This window comes from Poecilia reticulata, linkage group LG11 (assembly GCF_000633615.1).
Source record: "Poecilia reticulata strain Guanapo linkage group LG11, Guppy_female_1.0+MT, whole genome shotgun sequence".
Classification (NCBI taxonomy): domain Eukaryota; kingdom Metazoa; phylum Chordata; class Actinopteri; order Cyprinodontiformes; family Poeciliidae; genus Poecilia; species Poecilia reticulata.
The window spans coordinates 11,246,782-11,267,745 of record NC_024341.1 but is presented as its reverse complement, the minus strand read 5'-3'; the positions used below and the strand labels follow the sequence as shown (position 1 = coordinate 11,267,745).

Below are 20,964 nucleotides of genomic sequence, written 5' to 3'. Positions count from 1 at the left end.
TAGATAGAGCTCTCTATATACAGATATATCTATATCTATCTCAATATAGATCTAAAGATAGATAGATAGATAGATAGATAGATAGATAGATAGATAGATAGATAGATAGATAGATAGATAGATAGATAGATAGTACATATCACAATTTGAAAAAAAACTGTTTTCTACGTAATTACCTAATAAACTGTAACCGAATAAGAATAATAAAATATATATGTAAATTAATATTTCCTTAAGCTATGTATCTCGGCAAAAAGGTAGATGACAAGTACTTTTTTGTTCTCTGAACTTTTTCACTGCTTCCGTCTAAGTTTTGTACACAAACCAATTCGCGCATGCGCAAATAGCTGAACGTCAACAGTGATGGCGCTGCATGAAGGAGCTCTGCGCGTGAAGATGCTGTTCTGCAGCCGCACTTTGCACAAATTCGCCTCTTTTTCAGGTGCTCGCTCGCTTTCTAAGCACGTGTCCTCTCAGTCTGTATCGCCCAAGGCCCCAGAGGTCGCGGATGACCATTTAATCTACACACAAGAGCACTTTGCGTTGAAGGAGGCCCTCAGGAAGGTACGCAGCATTGCTAATATCCTAATTTTATCACAAGGGCAGGGAGTAAGTCAACACTGACATAAAATTGTGACTACTTTGCATGTGACCATCAAGTATTTTATCAACTCGTTCAACACAAAAGGTGTTAAAAGCTAAAAAAACTAAAGCTAATAACTAGGTGAGAGTTCAAAGTTAGCTTGTTTTGGTTCCGCCATTGCTTGATTGTGTTCATATTTGCAGCCTGACTGTCCTGCACTGCAGAAATACAAGGCACCCACAGCTAAATACTTTCTCATTGGTGTCTGAAGGTAGTTTAAAAACTCTGTGTATATATTTTTGAGTTGAGGAAGGAGCAACACGGAGGCTGCACAGTTCAACAAACACAGCTACAGTCTGACATCCGCTTCTCATGACCCTCGTCTTCGTTTCAGCTGCGTTGCTGACTTGTACAACACCTGTCCTCTAACTCCCGCATGTTTAATGCTATATCTTTATATTTCCAGAACATGACATGAAACATGCAGCCAATCGTGAGAGTGGCTGAGGTCTGAATGTGTTGAGGGCATCAAATATGATACTCCAAACTGAATATTTATTTACATTTAGCACATCTGTGTTGTTACTCCTGCTTTTGGCTATTTAGCTTGATATTTTAATTACAATGTAAAAGGCAAGCTAAGTAGTTTGGATGCAGAGGCTTTTTTTTGCATAAAGTAAAGGTTTAAGGCCCAGTCGGATGATGTTTTCGTGTTTTTCGTATCCATCTTTTTCAGATAAGGATGAGAGGTCTTTGATAGAAGATTTCATGTCAAGAATGGATGTCATAAAATAAAATGAATTTCTTTAATCTGGTCATGTCATCAGCAAATTAGGCTTTCTGGCTATAAATTGTATCCACTAATAGGAGCTTAATTTAATAAGCTTATTTTAACAGTTAGTTATAATTTATTTTATTTATAAGAAATAAGCTGTTCCAAACAGACAGTCACACACAGTTCAGTGTAATTTCATTACGCAGATTAAATCAGCCTTTTGTGACTTTTATAATTGTTCAAGATGCGCCTATACTCTCCGACACATTTCTTTTGCTAAATATTTTTCGTAAGAGATAGGTTGACTGCTAGTAATCAACGTGAGTCATTTTAGATTTATTTTACCAGACATAAAATGGAAATGGACTTCAATAATAGCAACAGGAGACCCACGGGGAAGGAAGCAGAAATGTGGCAAAGTCAAGGGAAGTTTTTTGTCTGAATAAAGCTTTATTTGTCAGACAGTAAAGGTTCATTCTTCCTCTTTTTCTTTTATTAAAGAATGCCAGGAGGCTGAAAATAACCTAGCTCTGGGAATATTGGGAAGAATGCAAATGTGAAAAAGGAAATCCAGAACAATACGATGGCATTGCAGGAAAGGGACTTTTGAGTAAGAATGCTTTATTTAAAAAAATTACTATAGTAGTGTGTTTATAAATTACTTATGATTACTGTTGCAGGAAATCCCCAGTTGATGCTGAAGGTTACAGTCACAGAGTGCCAGTAAATCTGACATAAACATTAAACCATGAGCTTCCATAGCCCTGAACATGTCCAGGAACTGGGCAGAGCTGGGAACTTAACAGAGCAGCTGCTGCGATGAAAGATGAACAACAGATTCCCCTGACATTATTAGGAAGCACTTAGTAATGCGTTGCTTTGCTTGGATGCAGCTAAAAATTTCCCGCAGCTTATCAATAAGTTCACCATGCATCACTCTAATTAGGGCAGCAGAGTTTTAAAACTGACCGACACTGTAAAGCAGCCGGCTGCAGGCTAAGTACACAGAGCAAAAAAGATAAATCCTGCTCATTAAGCACTTTGCTTTCAAACGTATTTGATTAAAACATATTTGACAATGTTAATATACGTGGTATAGAAATATATTTCAGATAAAAATGAATGTGTTCAAAAGATGTATACGTTTTTCAAATTACTTCTCAATTATTTTGTCATGAGTATATTCTTGCTAGGCTAATTAGGATATCTTGCACATATCCTCCAAAATCCCTAAATGTCCAGCCGTACTGTAAAAATATTATTTAATGGAAAAATCTTGCCTAATTTCATCATATCCAGAATATTTTTGTCCAGTGAAAAGCATCGGCTTTCCAAACAGAGCATGCTGAAACGCTTCGCAATGCAACGTCTCTGACCCCCATATTACTAACAGACAGCTCACTCGTGTGAAATCTCCCAGCTATGTAGCACGAAATGAGCAAACTAACATTTTTGAGGACATCTAGAATTACTCCCCGATGACCTTTCTGTTTGGATTTCCAGCAGCCAGCTGTCCCTCCCTTTTCCTCCTCAGGAACTGAGAGGGTTACCTGTGTTGTTGTTGTTTTTTTTTACATATATTCCCTAACAATTTGTTCTTTCCTTTTGGCCTAACTGTGATTAGCTGGCTTGGGGTCTGTATGTTTTGGCAGGAATAAAAATGACTGTAGGTACATTTTGCTGTTCTGACCACACTGTTGACTGCTGTCTGGAGGTGTTGATAAGGAAATAAAATTATCTTATTGCTTACAATTTAAGATTCTAGTATGTTAGCTGAGGTAAAGAATTAGTTTGACTTTTATAAGTTCTTTAACAAAAATAAAGTTTTGTGTTTCTCTTGTTTTTGTAAAGCGATTTTGTTTTTAGTCATCTGCTCAAGTTCCAAGTCCCCTGCTTTGCCAGATGAAGCTTTAAAACAGTGCAACCTTTATAATAGTGATGTCACTTTCTGCATTTTTTTGCAGCGGTAAATATTTCCAAACAGTCTAATTTGTATTTATTTTTAGCCATAGAAAGTATAGGAACCTTCTTTCAACTAATTGATCCACAATGTGCCGCGTAAGGCAAATATTTTTCATATTTTTCCTTATGAAATACTCTTGTTATTCTTACATGTCTTTAACATTTAATTGTGGTACAAAAATATATTTTTACAGTTTTGAAACCATAATTTTGGAAAATATTAATATAACATTATACTGGTATTGAGGCCAGTTTCTACATACCAATGTTCTTCATTTTCAAATAATCATTTATTACCCATCCAGATTAGCTTGAACCTTTATTTTTGCTAAAATAAAATGGTAAAAAAATATATATGTGATCACGTCAAATGTTTTTTAACATCTTATTTTAGCATTTTATTTGCTAAAATAAAATACTCTGGCTTGCAATGCTGAAAGGATAGTTGCTCCTTGATGCTTTTAGTTGCTTCTTTATTTTCCTAGAAGTTGCAGCCAAGGCTTTGTGTTTTCAGCAGATTCACTTTTCATGCAGATGGAATTTGACTAGTATAATTTTCAATATAAATTCTTAACTGTGCGTACTGAGCTGAATTATTAAGATTACAATTGCCCCTTTTACAGATAACAATTCTGTGAAAAACACATTAAAATCTTTTTTTTTTCTTTTCTTTTTTTTACTGTAACTGGGTGAATTCAGATCTGCTGAACACCAAGACAATTGTTGGCCTCAGACACAATCGGTACTAAAGTACAGATATTAGCCTTCAACGTTGCCATTTTCAAATGCCGTGACATCCCCACTTTCCCAGCACTTATTTGTGGTTGAAGGCTCCCACAGAACCATTTCTGCAGACCGCTTTTGCTGATATGCAGCACCTTGTCTCTGTTAGTGGTATATGGCAGGCTTGAGAACAGACATATGCCACACAACAAGCTTGGTTAAAAATGACTACGCATGTTTTTCTTGTGGTATTTTTTGTAGAGTGTCAATCGCTTTTACCTAAGTGGATGAAATAAAAAATAATGTATGCAGAAAAATCCTGCAAATTATGTTCAAATAGCACTCTAGTTACTTGGAAAAACTATTCAGACTTGATGCAGCACAGAGTGACACACATGTCCATGATTATCTTTGTGCTGCAGCTCATTGACCAGGAGATTAACCCTTATGTGGATCAGTGGGAAGCAGAAGGGACTTTTCCAGCCCACAAAGTCTTCAAGATTCTGGGAAATGCAGGCTTTCTTGGAGTGAACAAACCAGTTGGTAAGTTGGTAGTAGTCGTAACACTGAGACTTTATAGAGTTCTAAAATAAATACTTGTTTTGATGCTAAAATATGAAAAATGTCTATGAATGTAGGATATTTTTTACATTGAAGTGTCAAAGGAAAACCGCTCTAGATCAAGAAGTTGGTCACAGGAGACGTTTAACAAACACAACTTTTTCCACTGAGTTGTACTGAAGTTGATTTTATTTTAGCGGGACGGTGCATATTAATGGCCCTGCGACAGACTGGCAACCTGTCCAGGATGWACCYCGCCTCTCGCCCGAAACGTTAGCTGGAGATGGGCACCAGCAACCCTCCCGACCCCATTAAGGGACAAGGGTGCAAGAAAATGGATGGATGGATGGATGGATGGATGGATGGATGGATGGATGGATATTAATGGATGTACAATGTTGTTAATGCTAATGCTAATTTCCATCCGTAGTCCGATAATTTTGGAGGTGTGGGCTCGTTGCTATTGAAAGCTACTGCGTGAGACATAATACCATAAGACACAGTGCTCGCGTAAGTTACTATTTGTATTTAAATAGTAAATACAAATAGTATTTGTATTTACAAATACTATTTGTAAATACAAATAGTATAAGTTACTATTTGTATTTAATATTGTAGCATTGCATTTTCATTTGCCAAAAACAAAATTGTCTAAGTTGTTCCCACATGGCAAATAACCCTAACCCCAACCCTTACCCTAACCCTACCCTACCCTAACCCCAACACAACTGCAACTCAATTATTGAAAAAGTGACCAAGTAGTTCGCACTACTCTACGCTGAACTATGCTGTCTGCACCAAAAAGGATGAGCTTACATGACATACTGAAAGTGAAACTGATGTCTAATTTGTCCAACCACTAGGGGGCCACACCCCTGATCCCAATGCACACGGTCCGTTTATGACTGTAACCAATTGAAAGTGTTTCCATTCTTCATGAAGGACTTGATGTTCCACAGAAATCTGCGTAATGTTCTTACATTTAAACTCACAATTCACACTGATTTTATTTACCTGTGTTTTCAAAGTAATGATGACAAATAATTATAATTTCAAAACCGCCAAAATAGTAGCAATTTTTCTTATCATGGAGCATGATAAAACCTATATATAAAAAATTTTCTTGAATGGAAATTGCATAAACAGCCGTTTGAATAATATGGATTTTAATATCATTAAAAGGTCTAAGTACAAGCGTGGAGCACTCAACATTCTTGCTGTTGAAAACAACCATTTTTTACGATGATGTTTAAGAACATATTTTTAGGAAATATGTTCTTTAACATCTTTCTCAGAGGTAGACAGGATGTTGAACATTTATTAATAAAAAAAATAGAATGTTTGATTTGTAAAAAAAAACAAAATCCCATCTATTTCATGTCAAGTATGTAAAATGAATCTTTGGCACAGAATTCAGTCCATTTGTATCCCTGTGAATTTAATTTGGAGAGCTCTATAAACACGAGACCAGATCAATCATCTGTGCCTCAGTCCACATGATAAACGCTCTGTACGGATTCTTGTTTGTGACTCTGTTTCAAAAACTCCCTTGATAAATCCGTAACATGTCGGAAGCCTGGAAAATCCTGGTCAAAGCTCAGATGTTGCTTTGAGCGATAACATCTTGAACCCAAAAGGACAGGTCGGAAAACCCATCAGTCAAAGATTATAATTTACATGCAGGTCCTCGTTTCAGAAGAGTTGGATTCAGTTTTTATCCAAATGTCTCTGTCACGATTCAAAACACCTGCTTCAGCAAGCTCTAAACCATTTCCACTTGTGTATGCAGTGTGGTTATGTCTGAGGTGGAGGAGAGAATGGGATAAGGACGGTAAAAGACCACTGCTTATGACTTAGATGAATCAAAACTCCTGAATGTGTGGCTAACTATAAGCAGACTTTAAATGTCTACAGATGGATTTCAGTGTTTCTTTTTGTTCCTGCCGTAACAGACTGACATCTGCTTATGTTTGGGAGAAGATGGCAGCATAGGTCATGCAGAAAAGAACAAAGTATGTTATGGACAGTGTTGGATAGTGAGTTCTGAAGAGAAGATAGCATGGAGAGTCTGTAGGTCGGAGAGGAGGGAGGACGAAGGAATTAAAATGTGCTGAGCACATGAGCATTAGGCATTAGTTGAGAAGATTAGAAAGGAGGATCTGCCCAGTCATAGACTATAGGAGAGATGTACTATATCACTATCTATAGGGTTAGTATAAAAATTAAGTTCAGAATAATCATTTAAAATATAACATTGAGATTTTAATTGTTTTTAGACAATTTTTAGTCAGTAAAGTTTCATAGTTCATAAGGATGAAGACTGGAATATAGCTGTTAAAAGAAGCCTACAGTTTGAGTAACATGATGTTTATTACTGTTGCTCAGTGCAATGCTGATGAACAATCAAGCATATTTACGGAATGTTAGGTTGAATTAATTGTTTTCTAAAGGTGGATTAATTGAGCGGGAGTAGGGATTTATGAACTGGTGTAATAGAGAAGTGATTCATGGAGTAGGATCACAAAAGTGCGTGACCTTGGCCCAATTCAGAAAGCTTCCCCGGAATGATTTATTAAGCATGTTTTTTTCGATAAATGGCAAATGAACCGGACTTATACAAACTCGTCAAAAGACTTTTACATTAACTCACTCGGACTGATTCAAGATTGCTATCTTGAAAATTAAAATGTGATTATTAATGCTAGGAATAATGTAAAAACATGCAGAAAAAACTTCCTGTTAAAACAAAATTTTTTCCAATGTCATTTTGTCCACAAAAGCCCAGAAAGCTGTTTATTGTTCTGTTAATGTCATGATATATGGAAAAAAAAGCATATATGGCTCTTCCCTAATTTGGTGTCTGCCTTCTCACCAATAGATGTTCCTCATTGGTTGTCAGCTGGATATAAAATATATCCAGGATATATAAAAATATATCCTTTTATATAAAAATAGTACAAAAAACAAATATCGGCCCTAATCTGTCCGTAGACTGCTTTATTAACCTACCTCTGCGTCTTACAGTCGGTCTCATTGGCCACCGTACAAAAACAACCCACAATTTTCTATTGAAACTAGTTCAGTAAGCAGGAAAAAAACAGAGAACAGTACATATTTTCTTGATCAAGAAAAAGAGCTAACATTTAGAGAACTGATGAAAGATGGATTTGAAAAACGTATATAATGGACAAAAGTTATTGCACAAGTACTATTTTGGTGGTGTTTTATGGTTTTGTCCCATAAAATACCAACACCATTGAGAATATAATGCTGGTAACAATTCTTCCTTTAAAAGGTTAATCTGCTTTTGGAACAATGCAATGCTGTGGACCAATCAAATTACCTGCCAAGCTCACATTTCTGTGATTTCTTTAAATGTTTGAGCTGCACAGAGTATTTAATTTGCAAATCATTATGTACAAAGTTGAAATTATAAAGAACTCCTCAGATGAGATAGATATGATATAATCGATTGATATTCCAAGACTTTGGCCAGTTGGATAGATGGATGTTTAGGATCCCAACATCTGATAGAGATCTCACTCACTGACTTGCTAGACCTCCCAGTAGGTGATGGACACTTTAAAAAGATAGAACAATTGGGGTGGGAAATACTTTAGAAATGTGGCTTATTTGCTCAATCATGTTTTCATAGTCTTACCTTTTTTGAACAACTTTAGGGCATCTGTTTATAGTTTTGGGAGCCTTCCGGTGTGTCCCAGTGATGAAGCTCTGTACTTGGCTTTCCACTCAACACTACCGCTCAAAACACACAGGACAGGAAGTTTTTCTTGCGCACCCACGTTGAGGGAGAAGCCAACGATGACCCTTGGCTCTCTGCCTGTTTTCCTCTGCTTTGAGAACGAGGAATCTGCAGATCATAGCATGGAAATGGCCATGTCCTCTATTTGACAGATACACCCTGGCAGCTTCCACATTTTCTCTTTGCGTTTTTTTTTTATGCAAATGTTTAAATGAAGAACCTCTAATTGAGATTTATGTCTTCAGACTGTTTTTTTTTCTTATAATGTTTCTAGAGCAAACCATAGAGGATGCTCCCCGTTAAGCTGTGGCGATGCTTTTCTGAAGTTAAACTCAGGACAACGGCCAGAACAGCAGGGCGCTGACCCTAGACGGTACAACCAAAAGCGCTAGATTCATGTGTTAGATTGGCTTAGTCAAAGTCCAGAGCTGAATCCAATTGTGGCACGACTTCACATTGATGCTCACAGACACTGCGTGTAATCTGAGTTTTGCAAAAATCAAAATGATCTACAAAAATTCCCATCTCTACTTGTGCGACTTGTGGACTCGCATCTAAATGTGTGCAAACATCTTTTATATTTTTATTCAAGGGTAACCAAAAATATATATTTTTAGGTGTCAAAATATGAAAGTTCAATTCGCTATATATACTCGTGTTTCTGATGTCTGATCATTACCAGCTAAAATAAAATAAAACAAAAACATCTATATATTGTCCATATCATCACTACAGTTGACTTCCCTCTACCTTATATGGAGCACCAGCCTATATAAACCTATGGTGAGGAACAGCTGCTTTTCCAGAGAGACATATGTGCTTTGTCTCATATGTCATGTGCAGAGTTGTCGACCCGACTCTGTTTGTTTTGCTTTTGCTCGCTGGCTGAACCAGACAGCCTGCTGTTTTGTTTAAAGCGGGGTACACCTAGTGCCACCTCTGCTCACATCAGCCGCCGCAGGGCTCCCAGTGCTCAGAGACCTATCGCCGCGCAGCTGCAACTGTTTCCTCTTAGTTTTTGGCTACACCCAGCTCTCCCCTGTTTGCTTATCCCCACTTTATCTCCACTTCTTTGTGTCTCCAGTTGTTTGGCTCTTTTGGTTTTATTCTCTCTCCTCAGCAGCCCACAGGTCTGCTCTTTTTCTTTTTCTGATTACCAGTCTGACAGGTAATCAGAGTAGTGAGTTTCCTTTGAATTATGTTTGTTTTTGTCACGCATAAAAACTAAGTGAAACCTTGTTACTTCCAACCACATGAAGGTTATCTGTCCAGAATGAGTAACGGTCAGCTCTCATTTGCTTGACCAGGCACAAAATCATTATTTTCACTTTCTACGGACGGTGAAATTTCTGTGTTCAGCTGGGAACAAAAAACATGTTTGAGTTTTATATCTATTCAGACTGAAAGCTGAAGTGAATTTATTTTTAGAGACTTTTTCCCACTGATGAAATTGACAGTGAAATATTTAAAAAGTCATCCCGTCATCTTCGCTGCAGACAGTCGGCGCTCCTCAAACTTAAAGGCTGCTCGAGAGATAAAACCTGCCCATTATCAAATAGGCTGCTTCATCTCAGTGGTGCATTTATGCAGCTCTCTCATGGAGCCATCAGTGGAAAAGTAGGCCAAACAGAAAAAGTGACGATCCCAATCGTATTGGCAGCTTTGGGGGTTTGCAAACATCAGAGCTTTCTGTTAGGTCAAAGGTAGTTTATTTGTAAAGCACATTTCAGCAACAAAAGCAGTTCAAAAAGTGCTTTCTGTTACAAAAACAGTACAGTAACAAACGATGAAACGGCAGTAAACCTTACATTTGAGCAAATGCCATCATTCAGCAAATATACATCAAATGTACGATTGATCAAAGTCCAAGTTATCATGGCAACTGTACACGGCAGGGGTTTTAGCCATGATTTGAAGGCACTCTGTGTTTCAGTTGTTTTGCGGTTTTCTGGAAGTTTGTTCCAGATTAGTGGCGCATGGAATTTGGATGCTGGTTCTGGTTCTGCAGAGCAGACCAGAACCAGAAGACCCAAGAGATCTGGAAGGTTGATAAAAGAACAGCGGATCTTTAACGTATTTTGGTGCTAAGCAGTTCAGTGCTAAGCACTCTTGGGTCTTCTGGTTCAGCAAGCTACAGACTACAGAAAGCTGTAGCTTTCTGTAGTCTGTAGCTACAGACCAGAAAGCTACAGACTTTCTGTAGCTCAAAGAAAGTCTGTTCTTTGAGCTACAGTGGAAGGACATTAAAAATGGGGTGATGCTCTCCATCTTATTGGATTTACTGAGAATGTGAGCAGCAGTATTATGGATCAGCTGCAGTTGTCCAATTTATTTATTTATTTATTTATTTTTTTGCTGTAATCTCCACCTTGCGATTGTTAAATCACAGTTCTCTTGACAATTGTTTTATCCCCCTTCAATATTAATAAAGTCTACCTTCTTATCTCTCTTTGAACATGCGTTTATCTTCATGTATTTTGCTTTTTAGTTTTAAATATGGATTTTCAGAACGTTTACTGCACCAGATGAAGATAAATTTATCATGAACTTTGAGGTGAATTTGCTACTTTCTAGTTTAAGGACTGATGTTGCAGTTAGTGTTTAAAATGTAAAACTTTAGGTAACAAGAAAAATAAAGCAGACTACCACCACTTCTTGGCCAGTGCAACATTTCGTAACCATGGAAACTGAACTTTTTGGGCAACGCCTTCTGCTGTTTGGACAGCTTCATCAATATCCTCCAGAAAAATAACTTAGTTTCAGTGTCTGTATGAAATGGCCAATTGCTTGTTTTCTTAGACAACTGACTTTAGGCTGGAATGAGGTACGTTTATTTCACAATAAATGTTGCAACAGGTGATGAAGGGCAAACAAAGGAAAAAGTAAAGAAATGGGTTTTAAATGACAAATTTGGGTTTAAAAAGCAATGCTCAACTCCATTAAGGACCTGAGGTCTTGGTAAATATCTCTCAACTGTCAACACAGAAGAAGTAGACACCAGAGGTTTTGGGGGGTGAGGGGTGAGTTTGGATTTTGCTACAAATATATCTTCTAATGGATCAAATCAGGTTTCGTATACCAAGTAGAAGAGATGGAATGAGAGAAAAAATGACCGTGACCCTCATCTACAGTGTGCTGCTGATCTCCCAGCAGTGCTTTTTACACGTAATTACAGAGAACACAATTAAGGATAACATCCTGTTATTAATCTGAGTGCATGTTACTGCCGTAACGGCTCACTTCACAGTGATTACGTACAGAGAGACCCGAGTGTGTTTTGCTCGTGATGGTTTTATCACAGAAAACACAGAAAAGATTAAAGTCCGGGAATGTGATTTCAGCGTTTGAAGTGTTCGAAAAAGATGATTGGGATATTATCCCAAAGCAGGTAGCTCTTTCTGATTTGTTTTTCTTAATGGTGAGGATCTACACCTGTTTGGTTTTCATAAATAAAGAAAAAAGCAGCAAAAATGTGTATTATGATTAACCAGAAATACTCTGTTTGTTTGTCTTGTGCAGAATATGGAGGCTTGGGACTGGACTTCAGCTATAGTGTTGCCGTAGCAGAGGAGCTCGGCAGCATTCGCTGCGGAGGCATTCCCATGGCCATCGGCGTGCAAAGTGACATGGCTACTCCAGCTCTGGCCAGGTAATCCGTTAATAACATGTTTTACACTCACTGATTGTCAAAATTATTATTTTAAAATGATATGCAATCAGTCAAATGTGTTCCAAAAACTGTTCTTGGTTTTTTAGTCCCAACAAAATGTTTTTTTTTTTTCAATAAATTGTTTTTCAGAAGGTTTATCCAGCTCTGACCTATCTGACCTAACGAGGAAAAAAATTAAGAGCCCATTGAAAACCTCGTAGTTTTTCCACCAAATTTTGATTTCTGAACTCTTCCGGAATTAAAACATTAGCGTTGTTGTTTCTAAATGAATATGAATTTGTTTTCTGTTCGTCATTTGAGGTCTGAAAGCACTGCATCTTTTTTTTTTGTTGTTATTTTGACCATTTTCCATTTTCTGCAAATAAATACAAAATCTTTGCTTGGAATTTCAGACATGTTGTGAGTAGTTCATAGAATAAAAGAACAATGTCCATTTTACTCAAACACATACCTATGAAAAGTAAAATTAGAGAAGCTGATCATTTCAAGCGGTCTCTTAATTTTAAGCGGTCTCTTAATTTTTTCCAGAGCTGTATTTCTTATTTGCATAGAGAGGCATAGACAGCCGATTGCAGTGCAGTGAAATTTTCAATGTAATTTGAACAATGACTCATCCTTCTAAAGTGACAGATGTCCTCTTCTCATTACACACTAACAGCTTTGTCCGAAGTACATTTCGGGGATCGGTGGAGCATCATGGTCAGGGGAATCTCAACCGGGTTGCCCGTGTTATGGATTTTCTTCCATGACAAAAGATCAGATATTTGTGTGCATTTGTTTTGTGGAAATATTCACATCTATGCAAATGGGCAGGTTGCAGGAGATTCCCTGCTGAAATGTTTCCTATTTTACCCATCGCTGACCATAGTGTTGTGTCTGATGTGGCATCTGTCTGCCAGCCAGATAGACTTGTTATGTGAAGCGTCCCTGCTGAGAAGCAGCTGCTGTTGACACAAAACAGAATTCGGGGAAACGTACAATTAGAGTCTCAGGTGCTTAATTAAGACATAGAAGAAACTTATGCCTGAAACGAGGTTTATATAAGAAGAGAGCTGCTCAAACGGGGGGAGCGGTTCCTCAGGAGGCCTCGTTTCTGTCCCCCTGGGAAAGCAGTTGCTTCAAACTGTGTTGGCAGTCTTGTAATTGTGGATGTGTCTCACCACTGTTACACAACACAGTTTGACAGTTTCTTTTTTTTTTACTACTTGTCTGGCCATCATTCAATGTAGAAAATAATCATGCAACTCTTATCAGGTTCTGTAGGTTTCCTACGAGTTTCTGTATGTGTGTTTGTGACTGCACAGGTTTGGTTCGGATGAGCTGAAGAAGGAGTTCCTGCTTCCCTCCATCATGGGGGACAAAGTGGCCTGTCTCGGTGTGAGTGAGGTGGGAGCTGGCTCTGACGTCTCAAGTACGTATTCAAAGGAATGAAAATGATCAAAACGTGTTTTTTGTTGTTGTTTTTTTTTTCCCCCTCCAACACCACTTCGAGTAACGAGTAAAAATAAGCATTTGGCAGCGATTCCTAGTGTAATACTTCAACTAAATCAATGTTATATATATTCTTGAAAAATTAAATAGCTTTAAAGTGCACTACAATTAACAACATGCATATCATAACATATAGTCCAGTGGTTTACAAAGTAAGCTGGAGTCACTAATCAACCTTTAAAATACATCCAATGTATTTTATTTACTTTTTATTCAATGCACAGCTACAGTGTTCAAGTCAAGTCTTGCTCCTGCTGTTGATTTTCAACATGTGAGGCAGTTAGCTTAAATGCTAGGCTCATGTTAGCATGCTTACTCTTTGTTTTGATATGACTCCTTGATGATTCAGCTTGTAACATATCTCATTGCGGTTCCAGCGTCACTATGGGTTGACACAATCTACAGAAAAGTTGTTCTCCTTTTCACCGTTTGACCCGTTCACCCACACACACCTGTCTAGGAAGCACAACATGCAGAGCAAGTCACATGACACACAGGCCGTCAGCTGCAGCTGCCAGTACAGCCCCTCTGTCAGTGCTCCTAAAAATGTATTTGTACTATGAGCAGATATTTAGGATCGAATCGAGATGTTTTTATAATTCTTCGTCTTTAATTACTTCTTTGGTTTAGTTTGTGCTCTCTGTCTTCACCTCTTCTTAGACTAAGCAAAATTCCCAAATTTTGATTTCTTTGACCCTTTATCCACACTCAGCTGCTCTTTTAATGCAGGTATTAAGACCAAGGCAGTGAGAAAAGGAGATGAATATGTGATCAATGGAGGAAAGATGTGGACAACCAGTGGTACCCAGGCTGACTGGATGTGTCTCCTCGCCAACACGAGTGATGGACCCCCACACAAGAACAAATCTCTCATCTGTTTACCCATGAACCTGCCAGGTAGAGTCTTAAGATGTCATATTCATATTAGAAATTGTGCAACACTAAACACCTCGAAGAGGTGATTAATGTAGTTTGACGATGATGTACGTTATGAATCAAGCCTCAGGCTTTAAATTTGGTTCATTTTTTCTCCGCTGTTGTTTTCTTAACTGGCAATAATTAATTTCATAATATTTGTTTTGAGCACATATGAATTTCCTGTACTTATTGTGTTTTTCCCCCCCGAAAGGAGTACACGTTGCCCGGAAGATTAATAAAATCGGCATGTGGTCGTCGGACACAGCCGAAGTTTTCTTCGATGACGTCCGCGTGCCCTGCAAGAACGTCATCGGCCAGGAAGGCATGGGCTTCACTTATCAGATGCTTCAGTTCCAGGAAGAAAGGCTCTGGGCCGTGGCCAACAGTGAGTGAAGCGCTCTTTCCCCTAGTAAAAAGCCAATCAAAACATGTAATCTTCCCCTAGATTTGTTTCTCGTCTTTTTTCCCCTTCATTCCATCGTCTTCCTTGGTATTTTTCTTTGGTTTTACTTAAAAAAAAAAAAAAGAAAAAGGGAGTTCGGGTCACGCAGTTTAAGCTCCTAATCATTTGTAAAGTAGTTGTTTGATTTCATGAAAGAAGTCTGACTCAGTGTTTTATTGGCAGGACTTTTAAGAAGCTTTTTCGAAATGAAGCAAACCAGAATGCCTTTTGTGAAATGGATGGTTGCACATGCGTCTGTCTGACAACTTGCTCAACTTGCAGTGCTGCAAATCAGCGGATCAGCAGAAGAGTTTCAATTTCCCTATCATCGGCGTGAATGTGAACGTCTTTATATATCTGGGTTGTCATATTTTGTTTCAACCGTTTTCCTTTTAGGGCACACTTAAAACAAAAGACACAATCTAAAACTTGAATCATGTGCGGAAGTAAAATTACATTTTTTTTATTTTTTTCTAACCTACAAAATGTCTTTACAGTCTCCATTTTCTACAAAAACTCACTAATATTTAAGCCTGTCGCAATAAACACAATCAATTCTTCACAGGATAAATAAAAAGAACTTGGATCATTTTCATTCTGATGATTTTTTTTTTTTCAATGGCGATTTTGTTTTTAGACTTCATAATCCATTTTATTTATGGTCTCAGGTGTATATGTTTTTCCCCTTTTTTGGATAGTTACAATATCTTCCAGTTGTAGTGTGAAATTTTTTTTAGGAAAAAATGTAAGCTTATTGATTGCATTATTGTGCCATTATCAATATATTGCTTGCAAATGGTATCAAAGCAACATTATCTTGTTTCTCTGCGAGTTGCTACGGTACGTTTAACCAGAAAATAGTGGAAATGTGTGCAAAATAAAGCTCGTGCGCCAAGTGCTTGCTTTAGAAGTCCTCGAAGTTGCTAGTTGCATAATCATTTCACTGTGGGAAAAGGGAGAGTTTAATAAGTAATTAAAAGCCTGAAATGAATATGACACTCAACAACGAGGAAACCGAAAACAATCCGACATCGCCTTTCTTTTTTTTTTTTTTTTTCTCCAATTTTCTCCAGTTGTCACCACGATGGACAGCATCATTCAGGAAACCATCAACTACACACGGCAGAGGAAGGTCTTCCAGCAGCCCGTCCTCTATCACCAGGCAGTTCACTTCAGGCTGGCCGAGCTTCAGACGGAAGTCGAGTTGCTCCGCTCCCTCCTGTACCGCGCTACAGGTACAGTCACTTTGTGAAGCTGGGGGGAAAAAAAAAAAGAAAAGGTCATTGTTCACTCGAGGGTGTGAGTTGCATCCCAACACCTCTTTTCTCTCTTAAGCCTGGTTCAGGCTGTAAAGAAAAGAAAATGCTGACATTTTCTGCAGTAAAACTGAATCCGGGAAGAAAAACAACAGCCAGTCACCATGTCCTCGTCTCTCTTTCTCTTTCCTTCTTTTTCGTATACGGTCAGTGCTAATCAGTCCAAACGTGAAGAACGTGACAGGTGGCAGGTTTAGATGCGGAAGAGGAGGTCTGACGCACGGAAGCATCTTATGCAGAGGTGTTTCATCAAGGAGGTGTGGTTGCGTCTCCAGCTGATTTAAAAGCAGTCACTAGCATTGCACGCTCATCGACCGCATCATCGAAGATGACGCAGGTGTTGCCACAGGTTCGTCACAGGTTGATGTTGGTTTGAAATGACGGCGCACAAATAATTCATTACTTTTAATTCATCAAACTGCTCTTATTTCGATATCTTACCTACTCTGAAGAAAATCAATGTTTTATTAGAAGAACACAAAATCAATTTTCATCTCTTTATCTTTTGTTTAAAAGAAAAAAAGAAGAGTAAATCTAGTACGTGAACTGCTGTCAGACATGGAATCAGAAATGTTTTATTTTATTGAGAAAAAGAGCTGTTTGCTTGGTTTTGCTTTTTATTCCATCAAAGAATGAATCGGCCATTTCTCCATATTTGCACCCAGTTTTCTCAGAATCAGAACACACCGGCGGTACGGCGCTCTTTCCTCTGGATTCTTGCAGTGTTTTTGTGAACATGTGGCACCTGTCACATGTTTACCTCTGTGTCTCAGACGCCTGTCAGGCAGGAGTCCAGGACTAAGCTACTGTCTTTGTTTACCACTGAATGTATCACAGTGGTACCAGTTAACAATCTGCTCTCTGTGAGTCAAAGCCTCTGCACCTGTTTGGCACAAGTTGCATAATTATACATCCAAACAACCAAATAGTGAAAGAGAAAAGAACGCAGCTCACTCACAGGCTTTTCCAGGCTTCCTATGATAAAGGCGTCAGTCTGTCGCTCAGGAAAAAAAAAAGCTTGAAGGAGGGGAAAAAAAATAAAAAATCACTGTTGACTCAGAATCTGAAGCATGTTTGTTTAACTATCTCCTCCAATTTTTTACTCTTCCACACATTTGTCTTTGATTTCAAAACTTTAAAATATATATATATCTTTTTTCAGCAATGTACATCAAAGGTAACGACGTGACCAAGCTGGCTTCTATGGCCAAGTTAAAGGGCGGCCGCCTTGCGAGAGAACTGAGCGACGGCTGTCTGCAGTACTGGGGCGGAATGGGCTTCACCAGCGATGTGCCAGTCAGCAGATTTTACAGGTTAGCAACACATCTGTGCTCATTTCTCCTTCAGGTTTCTGTTTACTTTACCCGTTTAGATACGTCTTAATAAGCTGAGCAGATGGAACCCCGAACGAGACATCTGCAAGTTCTTCTCCGGCGAAGCGATGAGTATTAATTTAATCCGCTGTGTGCGCGTTCACTGCTAGAGAGTTTTAACGATGCTTCCCATCGCCACGTACTTCTTAAGACTTAATGATTTGGAATGATTAGATATTTTATAGCATCCTAACATTCAGGGATGCAAAAAACTGGCATTCCTAGAAACTTAAATAATTGCCAAAAAAAAAATTGTTTTATGCTTATTTAGATCTTATTTTGTGCAGGGATTCCAGGTTGATGTCGATTGGTGCAGGAGCCGACGAGGTCATGCTGGGAATCATTTGCAAATACATGGACACGCTGCCCAGGAAGTGATGTCATCGACGGTTTCTCTCGGACCGACTTCGCGCCCGTCCTGAAAATGTTGCTAAATCATTCAACACTGAAGTGCAATTGTGACATATTTATGTTTTCAGCAGTGGAGACTTACGTTTGTCTGCTCGTTCTCGTCAGACTATTAAGCTCTCAAGTTTCCCTTTGTAATTTTAACTAATTGTAAAGTTTTGCCTTATTTTTGTAGAAAATAAGCTAATTAATATGTATAAAACTTGCATTGTTGACACATTGATGAATTCATGCAGATCGCCACGACGACCATTGTGTGATAATGGAACACACGGAAATGTTCAGAACATAAAATGTGTTTATTTACAGTAACATTTTTACATGTAATCTGAAGCAAAGATGTTGCTCTCATAAACCTCCTGATTCTTTAACATAAACTCTTTCAAAATGGCGTCTTCAGGGTGCTCTTCTCCACAATCAGAAATTATTTTTAACATGTGCCGTTTGCTGTGACATTATTTTTCCTCTAATTGCATTTCAGTTCATAACAGTGTTATTACCTGATGAATACTAATGTCTCACTGTAGAGTAGGCAGTTCTGAGTCACGAATACTAGCATGGCTTTAGGGGTACAAAATATTTCAGCTCATTTATCAGCAAGTCTTTTTCACATAAACGAACCGGTTTGTACTTTTTCCCAGTTAGAATCAACTGAGCGTCCTTTCGCGGCTCAGACACCGAGCACATACCATCGAATCGTGTGTATTTTTACTCCTGGCCTCTCTGCATTATCACGATTGGGTCGGTCTAGTTTAGAAACGCATCAGACGGGAACTAGAAGATGTGGAACCAAAGGTCCAAGTCCAAGCGGAGGCTCTTATCACCTCAACTTGATAAACCAGTAGAGAATAAAGAAGACAAAGAAGCAGAAGAGCAGCATGTAGCACAGCAGTTTGGTCTGGCTGCCTCTGGACAGCTGCTTGACTCGACCGATGGTGGCGCCAAGCAACCCGCCCGTCGAGTCGAAGTCCGAGTCCTGCGGAGGGGAGCGAGGGGATTAAAAGTTGGTATCAAACGAAAGCGCAGCAGAAACACACTTACTGCAATTTTTACTTTACTGGGATATAAAATTTTAATACACAAAACACCATAAAAATCAATGCAGTAACAGAGAGGCGGTGAATAAAACGGTTACAATCAAACTGGCATACGACGTATGGATCAACCTTTTAAGATCTTTGAAACATATTCTACCTTTGACAAAACCTTAGTTTAAATCCATTTGTCAGAATTAAAAGTCAGACTCGAGTCCTGATTTTTAGTATGATTGTCTTTTTCTCAACAGAGATTCAATGTGAGGTTTGTTGAAATTACCACTGGGTCCAAATATGATTACATACATTTTTCCTCACTGAAACTGGGAACATTTAAAGGCCTCAAGTCTTAATGGTTACATAAGTGAAACTGTTTTCAAAGTGAATGATTACACTTCACTGTAAATACATCTGGGAAGTATGAACTGCTGACAAGTATTGCACTGTAAAATAACAACATTGGACTTAATGATATTGTTAGGGCAATGTACTCAAAATACACCGTGCATGTCACGTTGCACTGCTTGAGATTAAAATACAGTGAATAACACCAAAAGCAGCTGTGAGCCGTAAAGTCAACAGAATTAAAGTCCTAAAGCAAATTATCATTCAAAGGTTTTAAAAGTCTCTGTACTATGATGTTAAAGCCAAACTGGCTCCTTTTGGGAATCTACTGTTAAATTTATTAATTCGAGTTGCACACGTCCCACTGCTTCCAATACATTTGCAAGAAATAGATGTTTTGAAATAGAGCTGTTATTTCAATAGGAAGGATGGATCAAGGTTTTGTTTGGCTTAAGCAATAGAAGCAAAAAAAAAAAAAAGGTCCTGGCCAACTTCCAGATGCCAGTCTGAAGCTAAACAAAGCTTATAGCGCTCTAAAATTAAAATACAGGAAGAGAAGGAGTTTATTTTTTTTTACCATTTAACTTGGAAACGGGAGAAAATACTTGATGTTGGCTTTTTTATGTAGAGGAAGCGTAAACAAAATAACCAAGCGAAACTCACCATGTCGTCCAACATTTTATTCTGGTACTTCACTTCGGTTCCGATTTCAATTGACAGCTGTTAAGACAGTAATGTTGGCAACATGTGAACAATTAAATAGTAATTCTACTAATCATTTAAGGTTCTGATTTGTGTCCATACATACTTACACTCTTCAGGGCGCTGACTTTGTTCCTCAGTCCCTCCTGAAGATGGTCATTCTCCTCTTCATGCACACTGTAGCCGCTGGCTACATAATGTCCAGAGCTTCCTTCACCTGCAAGAAAAGAAAAATACCATCAATAAGGTTTATCATTAGCCTTCTGCTGCCGTCAGGTGAAAAACAAAAACCTAAAACAAGAGTTCACGACAGTAGGATTCTCTCGGATGGTAAACACGTTAGCTAATTAGCAAACAAGCTAAACGTGAATTCATAAACCGTCAGGTATAATTGTTTTATTTCTTACCCAGTCCGGCGCGCCTCATCTCGACCCACTGAAATGAATAATTCCCGATATGAATTTGACGTCTGGATGAAAATTACGGAGGATAAATAAGGTTGGAAGCGAAACTAAACCGTAGCCTGATAGTTGTGACGCCGACTTCCCACCGTAGTAAACGCCACGACATCATACGGTGGCCGACGAGGGCGATTTTTCCAAAGAAAAGGGGGCTGTGGTTACTACGCCTACGCAATAATAATAATAATAATAATAATAATAATAGTAATAATAATAATAATAATAATAATCATAATAATAATAATAATAATAATAATAATAATAGTAATAATAATCATAATAATAATAATAATAATAATAATAATAATAACAGCCTACTGTCCTGTTTACCAAAAACGTCTAATTTCACAAATTCTCCTCTTAATCTTTGTGTTTGTGTGTGAACAGTTAAGAGATTAAGAAACATAAAAAAATAACTAAGCTTAAATATGTTTGTG

At 38.1% G+C, this 20,964-nt stretch overlaps 2 protein-coding genes across 2 annotated transcripts; one reads left to right on the top strand and one right to left on the bottom strand.

Moving 5' to 3' along the window:
• Positions 1-159: 159 nt before the first annotated feature.
• Positions 160-18,376, top strand: LOC103472241 (probable acyl-CoA dehydrogenase 6). The gene is made up of 9 exons (XM_008421731.2): positions 160-564; positions 4,466-4,586; positions 11,887-12,016; positions 13,342-13,448; positions 14,258-14,425; positions 14,658-14,831; positions 15,962-16,123; positions 17,367-17,517; positions 17,865-18,376. The coding sequence occupies exons 1-9, from the start codon at positions 364-366 to the stop codon at positions 17,953-17,955; spliced, it is 1,305 nt and encodes a 434-aa protein (XP_008419953.1). The 5' UTR covers positions 160-363; the 3' UTR covers positions 17,956-18,376.
• bet1 (Bet1 golgi vesicular membrane trafficking protein) lies at positions 18,266-20,650 on the bottom strand. Its single transcript, XM_008421732.1, has 4 exons — positions 20,474-20,650; positions 20,177-20,283; positions 20,028-20,084; positions 18,266-18,961 (listed from the first exon to the last, which is right to left on the bottom strand). Exons 1-4 carry the CDS (start codon positions 20,490-20,492, stop codon positions 18,806-18,808), a joined length of 339 nt encoding a protein of 112 aa, XP_008419954.1. The 5' UTR covers positions 20,493-20,650; the 3' UTR covers positions 18,266-18,805.
• Between the last annotated feature and the right edge of the window lie 314 nt (positions 20,651-20,964).

What these genes read in the sequence shown, in the direction of transcription:
- LOC103472241 (XM_008421731.2), top strand. Translation starts at nt 364, where the DNA reads ATGGCGCTGCATGAAGGAGCTCTGCGCGTGAAGATGCTGTTCTGCAGC. An exon ending in GCTCTGGGCCGTGGCCAACA is followed by an intron (nt 14,832 to 15,961) that starts GTGAGTGAAGCG and finishes AATTTTCTCCAG; the next exon opens with TTGTCACCACGATGGACAGC. An exon ending in CCTCCTGTACCGCGCTACAG is followed by an intron (nt 16,124 to 17,366) that starts GTACAGTCACTT and finishes ATCTTTTTTCAG; the next exon opens with CAATGTACATCAAAGGTAAC.
- bet1 (XM_008421732.1), bottom strand. An exon ending in AAGTCAGCGCCCTGAAGAGT is followed by an intron (nt 20,085 to 20,176) that starts GTAAGTATGTAT and finishes CTGTCTTAACAG; the next exon opens with CTGTCAATTGAAATCGGAAC. An exon ending in ATAAAATGTTGGACGACATG is followed by an intron (nt 18,962 to 20,027) that starts GTGAGTTTCGCT and finishes TCCCCTCCGCAG; the next exon opens with GACTCGGACTTCGACTCGAC.